Source organism: Atractosteus spatula, chromosome 8 (assembly GCF_055471065.1).
Source record: "Atractosteus spatula isolate fAtrSpa1 chromosome 8, fAtrSpa1.hap1, whole genome shotgun sequence".
NCBI classification, from domain to species: Eukaryota; Metazoa; Chordata; class Actinopteri; order Semionotiformes; family Lepisosteidae; genus Atractosteus; species Atractosteus spatula.
Window position 1 is genome coordinate 8,055,889 of NC_142713.1, and position 11,082 is coordinate 8,066,970.

At 42.9% G+C, this 11,082-nt stretch overlaps 1 protein-coding gene across 1 annotated transcript; it reads left to right on the top strand.

The window, feature by feature from the left end:
• Window positions 1-1,458: 1,458 nt before the first annotated feature.
• adck2 (aarF domain containing kinase 2) lies at window positions 1,459-10,898 on the top strand. The gene is made up of 8 exons (XM_088924024.1): window positions 1,459-3,497; window positions 4,381-4,527; window positions 4,884-5,012; window positions 5,580-5,675; window positions 6,481-6,726; window positions 8,093-8,221; window positions 8,984-9,037; window positions 9,725-10,898. Exons 1-8 carry the CDS (start codon window positions 2,586-2,588, stop codon window positions 9,863-9,865), a joined length of 1,854 nt encoding a protein of 617 aa, XP_088780150.1. The 5' UTR covers window positions 1,459-2,585; the 3' UTR covers window positions 9,866-10,898.
• The last annotated feature ends 184 nt before the right edge of the window (window positions 10,899-11,082 follow it).

Genomic DNA, 11,082 nt, shown 5'->3' on the forward strand with positions numbered 1-11,082 from the left:
AAATAAAATGTGAAATATCATTCACTTTCAGAGTTCAACGTAAAAGACGTCAGTTCTTTTAAAAATAGTGGCCAATAAAAATAAAGCAAAATCAGGTTATTGTATACTGTGTATTGTATATATGGCTATGACAAAGCCTACGAACAATGTTTACTTTGTCCAATTTATAGTCACAGGAGCAAGCAACAGGTGCAAGGCAGGATACACCCTGGACAGGACAGCAGGCCATCACAGAGGACATACAGACACAGACACACTCATGCCAGGGACAATTTTCCCAGAAGCCAATTCACCTACTACAGGAGTTCCCAGAGGAAACCAATGTGAACACAGGGTGAACAGACAAACTCCACACAGACAGCACCTCAGCTCCAGAATTAAATTCAGGGCCCCTGGGCTGTGAGCCAGCACAACTAACCACTGTCCCACCCAGCCACCCTAGCAGTGTCATAAACCTATGTCTTTCAAATGAAACATCATCTGCTCTTTTAAAAATAAGAAGCTGTTGCTATCTTCCATAAAAGGAGAGCTTCCATACCTTCAGGTATGGGGTGGTGGCCAACAGCTGTAATTTTTGTCTTTACAGCTTAAAAAAGACATGTAAGGAAGTCAAACAGTATTCCCGGCTTTGACTAAGGAAAAACACTTCTCTCTATCAGCTTATCGTGTTACGTTTCTATTTCGGGCAGCTCTATAACCACTGGAGAAGAGCTGAGGCTGTCATACAGTACAATAATACTCTAGGTTCCATCCACAACTGTGCAAGTTTGGAAAGTACATCTACGATTAATTCCATTTTTAGCAATATGTTTTATTTAAAAAATCCATTGTCAAAAATGAAATTAAATGGGGGTTTTTGTAATCCAGAGATAATAATAAAAATGATTTTGTTATTTCAGCATAAAACATTTGCTTGATATTTAGAGTTTGGGGAGTATAGAGGATTTCTTTTTCAAAACACGAATATCAGAGTCCAGGTAGAATATTGGTCAGAAAAACAATATTTGCGAACCTTAAGATCATCTTAATTTTTATCAATTTTATCGTTACAGCGACAGGTATGTTCTTGGGAGTTTCTCTTTAAGCTGTCATTTTTTATCGCTTACGGTTATGATAATGTTGCCATAGAGTTGACCCTTTCTGATAAAGGCAGACTTTTATGCTTATAAACATTCGATTATGTATTTTTGATAATTAGATAAGATTACATAATTTTAATAACCACTCGTTAAAACGTTAAACGTTTTCTGCAGTTTTTCACTAAAATTATAGAATTTCAAAGTCTGTGGCAGTGGGTGTAGTGTAAAAACTATATGATTACAGCTGGCAATTGCTTCCAGTAGTATTAGTGGTAATTAAGCAAAACCACATTTCTCAGAAATGAATGTGTACCTTGCTCCTTTAAGGCTTCAGCTGCTGTCCGGAACACTTTGTTAGATGTGCAGGAAGTAGGTGGAGAGAGATACTGTGAGAAAGCAGTTTACAAATGTGCAAGAAGAAACGCGTTTCATCGTTACTACAGAAAATGGATGGTGTGTTACTGTATGTCACGAAGATCTGCAGTAGGAAACAAGTAAAAAGTGTGTCTGGATGTTCGGCATTACATGTTTGTGGTCTTTGCTGAAATTCATTCCCAGTCGCAGTGGAGTGTCCCCAATGGGGAAGAGGAGAGCTTTGGCTTTTCGAAGGACATTTTTGTTCAGACATTTGTATACACTTTATATGCATCCGTAAAATAACGCTGGATCGGTGACCCGTTTGCGCTTGTGCACTTCACACTGTGAATGACCATCGTGCGCCTCGGAGACGAAAAGAGGAGAGGAAAATAATTGCTGATGTTTATCTAGCAACCCTTAAACGCAAGTTAAAGGTTAGGGGGGGTTATAACATTATTACGGAAAAATATAGGCAAAGTGTATACGACGTGTGTAATTTCAATTGGTAAATTGCCTTAAGTCGTTTCGGCACGTTTACAGATAAATGCTCTTAAACCGAGCACAGCGCTTCAACCTGTTATCGGCTGCAAATGAATGATAAATCCTATAGTCGTTAACCTCGTAGCAATAGCTACATGATTATAGAATGAGCTTTGAATGTATGAATCTCCCAATGTTAGTAAATGGCAGCTGCATTTTTCAGTGCCTAAGTCATTTAGTCTAATAAATGCGCAGTAAGTTACTCATATTCTGTATATTACAAAAGACAAATTCCTAATGCAAGAAATTGTATATGGCTAATAAAGAGAATACGTATTGTGCATAGTATGACTACTACGACAGCACAAAAGAGCTGATCGACATGAATTTAAAGTTTGTTGGCAGAAATACAAACTCTGTTAACAGCACCCATGATGATTTAAACATTAAAATACGTAAATATTCGTTTGTCTAGAAAATGATTCCACATTTTGACGCTGTTTTTAGCTAGAAATGAACGTAAAAATCTATGTAGCTCGTTTACATATAACAACTGTGCATTTATACAACTTAAAGTTTAACTGCTTACAATACGAATGATAGAGATTATGATAAATAAGGCATCATTTTGAGAGAAAAAAAAGCGGACACGATCTCCGTTTCTTCATAATGGCTTCCTTAAGTGCCAGACGTTTCCTATTAAAGTTGAGGTGTTCTGTCCATAAGGTCACTGCCTCTCCCATTGCAAGACTTTGCTACAGGCCTGTTCCAGTGTGCTGGAATAAAACCAAAAGCCTGACCCTGGTTCAGGTTCCCAAGTTTGCATTATTGTGTTGGGGTGTAGAGAAGACCGTATTTCCTGCAGCTGGTTGCCAGGATGCTATTCCGAAGCAGCCAGCGGCAGGACAGCAGGACCAGAACTCTATCCTGAAGCTGCAGGTGCACCGACTAGCCTACGGCCTGCGCCTGGGCCTCCGGGCCTTCGTCCTGACGCTGAAGTTCGGCCCCCTGTTGTTGCTGTACCCCCTGTGCCTGGTGTCTCAACGGCTGAACTCTCTCTGGTTGGAGCTGCTCCTGCGGGTGACAGAGTCGTGTGGTCCCGCCTTCGTCAAGCTGGGCCAGTGGGCCAGCACGAGGCGGGATCTTTTCTCGGGGGAGTTCTGTGACAAGTTCTCGCGGCTGCACGGGCGCGTCTGCCCCCACGCCTGGGCCCACACGAAAAACTGCCTGAAGAGGGCCTTCGGGGACACCTGGAAGAAGGTGTTTCACTTCGACAGCACGGAGCCGGTGGGCTCAGGCTGCGTGGCCCAGGTCTACAGAGCCGCCATCAACGTGGACAGCGTGGGGGACGCTGGGTTCCACCAGCTGGTGGAGGAGCTGGAGAAGGAGGACCTGTTGGAAGCCTGGGAGATCCCTGGGCTGGCTGGGTCCTGGGGAGCCCTGTGGGGGAAGCAGGCAGAAGATGACAACGAAGGCGTCGGCACAGAGGTTGGGAACCCGCCAGACGAACGTCCCCTGATACCGGACAAGTCTGCTCAGGGCTACAACGACAAGGAGCATCTCATTCCAGTAGCTATTAAGGTGTGTTAAACGCATGCAACAGAAAAGACAGAAGATTCTGCTGCTGAGATTGGACCTTTGTTCCTAGACGAGTAACTTAAAAGCTGGTTCCAGTTATTCAATTTGATATACTGTACCCAGAATATCTGTTATTGAATGGAAAATTGTCAGGGGGTTCCTTAAAAGATTTAATGTGCTGAGATTTGATTTGTTGTTCTGAAACATGGGATTAATACTGTAAGTACTGTAAATGAATGAGAAAGGTGGACCTTTTTAAGAACTAAGAAGAAGCAGATATGGATAAGATGTTCCTGGTTTATTGTGTGACAATCATGAAGATGTTAGGGGTCTCTGTGACTTTTTATAGTGCGTGGTTGGTTGCTTTTTGGGTAATTCTAAAGATTTGTTCCCCTTTGCCTTCTGGTGGCTGAATGATTTTCTTTTTAAATTGAATTAACTCTCAGTGACTTGTGGATAAACCAAGCAAACCGCAGTCTTTCAGATGAGATGTTAAACTGAGGTCCTGACTCTCAGTGGTCATTAAAGATCCCCGGGAATTTCTCGATAAGAGTAGAGTTCCCCCCTCGGCCTTTACCCTGGCCTCCAAATTGTCCCCATGTATGATTGGCTTGCACTTGCCCTGCGATGGACTGGCGCCCCGTCCAGGGTGTACCCTGCCTTGCATTCGTTGCTTGCTGGGTAGGCTCCAGCTTCCCGCGACACCTTATGGTTTAAAGCAGTTTGGCAAATGAAAATGATGACAAGCAAACCAAACAGGGAACTTGATATTTGTTCATCAATGGGATTTGACAGATATTGTATTTCGTTACTGGCCTCCTACACAAGATGTCTGTGCAGAGAGGTGTTATCCTTGCCAAGCTTCTCTCTGTCTGGCTGCCTGTAGGTCCTGCACCCTGGGATTGCGCGCCAGGTGCAGATAGACCTGCTCCTCATGAAGCTGGGTAGCAGGCTGGTTGGCTTTCTTCCCGGGATGAAGTGGCTCAGCCTGCCGGAGATTGTGGAGGAGTTTGAGAAACTCATGACCCGGCAGGTAAAACCTGATTTTACTCTTTTATCTAAACACGATATTGCTGCCTGCCAGAAACCCTTACAAAGTCAGTTAACCTTTCCACATGAAGATCATTTCCCTCCACCTCTTCAGGTTACACTAGTGTCCATCCCCTATCTGTGATAAGACAGGGCCTTCCTGTTATCCACATGTCATATAATGAATTCCCTAGACTTCCTATGCTAAAGCAATGTGAAGCAGTTATGCGTCTCCATTATCAACCTTTCTGGATCGTTTACCTCAGTTTCTAAAATGCCAGCAAACAGCCTTCAAAATTGGGTGGAATATACAGTACCGGATGATACATGGTTTCTGAACTCATGTCCCTGGCGTTCCAGATAGACCTGAGATACGAAGCCCAGAACATCGAGCGTTTCCGGGAAAATTTCCAGGATGTGGACTACGTGAAGTTCCCTACCCCTCTCCGGCCCTTTGTGACAAGGAACATTCTAGTAGAAACCTTTGAGGTAATGAAGTTGGGCAAGAAATGCAGAGCAGAAATTGTGGCTGGTGCTTTTCCCGAACTAGAAAACGACCTGCTTTAAATGCACACATCCCCTATAATCATAGCAGAGTCTACCAAGCAGAAAGGAAGTTTACTCTGTTAAAATATCCATCCATTCTAACCTCTTCATCCAGGATACACCCTGAACAGGTCACCAGTCTGTTGCAGGGCACAGACACGAACAAAAACACACTCGCACCAGGGCCAATTTTCTCAGAAACCAGTTAACCTACCACTATGTCTTTGGACTCTGGGAGGATACCAGAGCTCACACAGGAAACCCATATGAACACTGGGAGAACATTCAATCTCTACACTGATAGCACCCCATAAATTGGACCCATTGCCTCCGCACTGTGAGGCAGCAATGCTAACATTGTTGCCTCCCTTTAATTAAAACACCTGTCAGTAATTAAATCAGGTGTAAATGACCGATATGCTCATGAGAAGGAGTCAAAAAGAAGACTGACAATATGCATCCAATTTCTGTTATGATGTCAGTTTCTCTTTACCTTTCTTCTTCTTTTAGGAGAGTCAGCCCATTTCCAGTTATCTTACTCAAGGCATCCCAGGAGAACTGAAGCACAGAATAGCCAGGATGGGTGTTGAAACTATCCTGAAGATGGTAAGGGGTATCTAGAAGACACTTTGAAGGACGTCAGTACAGTGTCATGGAGAGATCAGTAGTATAAGAATTGAATTAATTGAGAGTTTTTTGAGTGAATTTATTGAGGTGCCGCTCATGTTTTATTGAAATGCCCCTTTAAAATTTCCACCCAACCTACCCAATCATTTTAGAGGGGTACTAACAGGGTCCGCTTCATCCAATTCAGGGTCATAGGGGAGCCGAAGCCTATCCCGGTAGTCAACAGGTGTGAGGTGGGATACACCCTGAAATGGACACCACAAACACGCACACACTCACATCAAGGCCAATTTTCCCAGAAGCCAGCCAACCTACCAGTCTGTCTTTGGCCTGTGGGAGGAAACCGGAGTGCCCAGAGGAAACCCACACAAACACGGGGAGAACATACAGATTCCAGGCGTATAGCACCTCTGGAATTGAACCCAGGCCCGAGCTCTGCAAGTCAACAATGCTAACCACCTTGCTGCCTGGTCTTTATTATATATCTTTATTAAAAATAAATACTATATAATATATATCTTTGGCACCATTATGTCCAAATCCAGTGGTTGTTTCCTTGCACTGCTGTGCTACCACAGGTATCTGCAGCCTTGACCGAAGCTACAGTGCCTTCACATTTTAGTTTAAGCTAACGTAATTAGAACAGTTCTGTTCTTACTTTTAATTAGTGCACGTCGACATGTTTTCTAGATGTCTACTCACTGAGCTTCTTTTAAAAACTGTGGTGCTGCGGTTGCCCAGGTCCATTCGAATATGTCCTTTGGATGTGCGTTCCTTTGACCAGGTGTTTGTGGATAACTTTGTGCACGGAGACCTGCACCCAGGGAACATCCTGGTCCAAGAGGAGAAACACTGCGACCCCCTGGGCACGGCGGCTCTGACAGACCTGTGGGACACGGTGATCGTGAGCGTGAGGCCCCCCCTGGCCCCCCTGCACCTCGTCCTGCTGGACGCCGGGATCGTGGCTCAGCTGAGCGAGAAGGACCTTCAGAACTTCCGGTCCGTCTTCACGGCTGTTGTGCTCGGACAGGTGAGATCGCACGAGCTGTCTCGGCTCTTGCTGTCCCGCCGCCCGAAGGCATTCCATTACAGAAATGCTTCCGTTGTCTTTAACCGGTGATATAAAGCAGAGACGTGTGAAGATTTTATTGTCATTTTTCCAGAGGGTCCATTTTATTTTTCCATCCATCCATCCATCGTTTAACCTCTCCTTCCAATTCAGGGTCGCGGAGGCGTAGCTATTGCGGCAAGCAGTGACCGCAAGGCAGGGTACACCCTGGGGGGGACGCCAGTCCATCACAGGGCAGACACACACAAATACAGACACGCACACACCAGGACCGGTTTTCCCAGAAGCCGACTAACTTACCAGTATGTTTTTGGACTCCAGGATACTGGAGCTGGGACAACACTGATAGCACCCCAGAAATTGAGCCCATGGCCTCAGCACGGCGCGGCAGCAATGCTAACATTACGCCACCGTGCCACCCTTCAGTTAAAACAAAAAGGAGCACCTGGAGGAAACCCACGTGAACACGGGGAGAACATACAAACTCCATGCAGATAGGACCCCAGGTCTGGAACTGAACCCAGGGCCCCAGCACTGCGAGGCAGCTATGTCATCCTCATTTTATTTGTATCCTCTTTTTTTTGCAGAACATTTGGAATTCATAATTTAGTGGTGTATATTTTGAGAAAAGCCTTTTGGAAGCACCTAGTTAATAATCCATTCAGGTGAGCATGAATCAGTGATTATGGCACTGCCTGATTGTTTTGGCATGAACGATCTGTGTTGAAGGTCTTCCTCAGCCTCTTTGTTCTGCTTGAGGTAGAGCAGATAACTGACAATTAGTCAGAATCAGCAGGAATTTACCGGACCTTCAGTGTCTAGGTTATAAGTAGGGTTAAGGACATGGAAAAGTAGTAACTAGCAGTCATTTCTGCCCTGTACACAAACAGCCCCTTTCCCTGTTAGTACATTTTGCCATCTCTTATCTCACAGTGAAGATCAATAGAGAGCCTCCATTGCCACACATCTGCTAGTCTTGACCATAACCTGTTTAACTCCTTTTGAGGAGAATTTGGTCTCTCTTCAGAGCTGTGGGTGCTTGCTTCAGATGCCGGCTGGGTAGATACTTTATTGTCCTCTACAGTGGAAATTTGTCTTTAGCTTCGCTAAAACCAACAAGCATGTAAAGTCTCATGAAGTACGAGAAATTACAACCACAATAAATTAAATACAAGAATTTACAAACTATACCAATAAACCCTTCGCGTTCTTCCTTCTCGGTCCTGTTCCGACTAACCTGAGTGCCCTCTAGATGTGGACCCCTACCGCCCAGTGTTGGAAAATGATCGACAGTGAATGAAGGCCCCTTCTCTTGTTGGGTTGGCAGGGGGACAGGGTGGCAGAGCTGATCCTGCACCACGCCCGTGCCAGTGAGTGCTGCAGCGTGGAGCGGTTCAAGCAGGAGATGGCGGAGCTGGTGAACGAGGCCCGGAGCAACACAGTTACCCTGGGCAAGGTAACTGCCAGCCGCTGGCCTGTAATTCCTGTGTCTTTTCCTTTTGTCTTTCTAGCTTTCAGTATTTGTGGTCTCTTGAATTTATAATTATTTATTAATGTAATAATAATACCCTACTGCAGTGCGCATCCTCAACAGCTAACTGCAATACCTCAGAACTCAATGTATGTCCACACTATGCATTTTTTAGTGTCAGTCCTACACTAGTAGTAGAACCATTGTTCTCCACAACATTTTTGTTGTTCTGTTATTATTTTTTAGTTTGTTTGTAATGTACTGTCTACATTGTGTGGTGTTGTCTGTTGTACTGTGTATATCCTGAGAGATCAACGCAAATAAGAATTCCAATGTACATGTACCCCTCCTCTCTGCTCTCTAATACTACTACTACTACTAATGATGATGATTCCTTAGACATAAATAGCACTTTTCTGGACACTTCACTCAAAATGCTTTACAGGTAGTGGGGACCTCCCTCCACCATTACCAACGTGTAGCCCCCACCTGGATAACACCATCAGGGCTGCCTAATTTTCCTCCATTATAAACACTGTGGATGAATCCTGTATCCAGCCTGACAACACTTTGGAGCTGTGTTTGTCCACATAAGCCAAGAAATACATATCACTTTCACCACAGCAGTGAAAAAGAGGATATATACAGTATACAAATTCATTTTTTGTCACTCTTGCAGTTGTTCACTTGATGGCGCTGTAAACTTAAACATTTCTCTGAAAGATGATTGTTTTTTATCTCCTTAAGGTTCAAGTTGCGAAATTGCTCTCTCGGGTCTTCAAGCTGCTCATTACACATAAGGTACACTGGCTTTTAACACTATTGAGCAGTAAGAACAGTTTGTAATTAAAGATTGATTTAAAAATACAACAGTTTCAAGCTAATTTGCAGCATACTGTATTGATTATATGATTAATGACAGCGAAAAGAGACAATCATTGTTGGCTGTAAGTGATGACTAGAATATGGACTGACTTTTAGAGTCCTGCTGACTTTTATTATGTAACCTAGGGAACTGTTGTTTTTTTTCTTGTGGTGCAGAAGACAAAAATAAAGCAATCCTTCATATTTTCCTCCCCAGTCATGCAGTTTTAAGCAAAATCTGATCTTAGATTTCTATGTTTTATTTTCTTCTGGACCACAGAAGCATAATGTCTACGGGAATATCAGAAACAAATTAATTCATAGTTACATGCATGACACAACTTGCATTGACGTATTTCATAGCCAGGAAAGTCCTTGGCCTGTTTTACTTTGTGATCAAATGTCAATCTTCTTCATTGTTAAAGTACTACAGCAGGTGTCTGTGCAGCATTGACTTGATCACCATGCAGTTTGCATGAAAAGTTTGTAGCGTCTTTCCAAATCACTGGCAAATTTTACCTAGTTTACGTTGAGCTGTGTTGTGCATTCATACAGTATTTTAAATCTAAATGTGAAGTGTAGTTAAGTGAACCTTTATTCTTAAATCTTTATTCTGACTTGCAGGTCAAGCTGGAGAGTAACTTTGCCTCCATCGTGTTTGCAATCATGGTCTTGGAGGGGCTGGGAAGATCCCTTGACCCTGATCTGGACATACTGGAAATCGCCAAGCCCCTCCTGCTCAAAAACTCTGCCTCCATCCTCTGAAATGTCCTGTTTTCACCCCACCTCCCTGTTTTAGGGTCTGTAAAGTGAGTGTTGTACAGTACTTGTTAAAGAAAACATTTCCTTGGTTGTTCGCCTGAAGAATAACTTAATTTTCTGCTTCTGTTCCTTAGAAAGAGAAGAGCCTATATTGTATCATCTTGTCTAATTGATGGGCTCTCAGATTTTGAAGTCTAATTGCATGAAGTGGCTTGAAAATGGATAGGTAGATTTTGAATCACAGTTATCCAAAATCCATCTTCGAAAATTAAAAGTTTCTGGACATTTTTGATGGGTCAGGTATTCAGATACAGCGGATGTAAAAAGTCTACACACCCTTATTGAAATTTCAGGTTTTTGTGATGTACAGCCAGAAATCAAGATAAATCATGTCAGACATTTTTCCATCTTTAATGCAACCTTGCAACCGAAAAAATGCAAGAGAAAAACAAATGGATAAAAATAATTGTCCTAATTCTTTCAAGTGTGTTCACAGGACACGTATGAGTGAATCATTAAGCTGCTTAAGTTAGGCAGTGATCTAAATCTGGACAGGAAATTCACATTTCAGCAGCACAGTGACCAATGACAATGAAGTTTGGGTCCAAAGTCACACCGGACTGATCTGACAAGAAGAAAGTGAATTTTCCCGAGTGAATCCAGTCAAAAATGGAGACACGGCTTAAAAATTGCAGTTCATCAACTATCCTCGATAAACATGTTACAATTGTATCAATTCTGCCTAGAAGAATGAATAAAATGACATACCTGTGCATACCTGCTAGAAACCTATTCAAATTACTGAGAGAAGCTAATTATTGCCAAAGGTACTTCTACAAAGTGGAAAATTTAGAGGGCTAAATACTTATGCAATGTGTAGATTTATGATCTTTTTGCCTTTTTTACCGACATTCGGTCTCCACAAATCAATCCACCAGTACATTCAAATGAATGTGGATACTAAAAAAATCTCTTTTAATTAAATCTTTTAGTTTTCATCTCTTTTATTAAATCTGTTACTTTTACCAGATTTACTGTAATGTCATGTTTCCCATTGCACTTCTAGTCTGATCCAGATGGTACCGAACTTTGTAGCCTTGTCAGGCACTCCTATTTTCAGTGTACAGTATGTGAGAAAAATTACCCAGCATTGCTGTCAAAGCTGACACTCTGTCTGTTCTTCAGGAAATGCCTTGAAAAGACTCTTGGAACACTTATGT

Excerpts from the sequence above, each read along its gene's own strand:
- adck2 (XM_088924024.1), top strand. The coding sequence starts at position 2,586 with ATGGCTTCCTTAAGTGCCAGACGTTTCCTATTAAAGTTGAGGTGTTCT. Across the intron at positions 4,528-4,883 it reads AGAAACTCATGACCCGGCAG|ATAGACCTGAGATACGAAGC; the intron begins GTAAAACCTGAT and ends CTGGCGTTCCAG. Across the intron at positions 5,676-6,480 it reads TTGAAACTATCCTGAAGATG|GTGTTTGTGGATAACTTTGT; the intron begins GTAAGGGGTATC and ends TCCTTTGACCAG.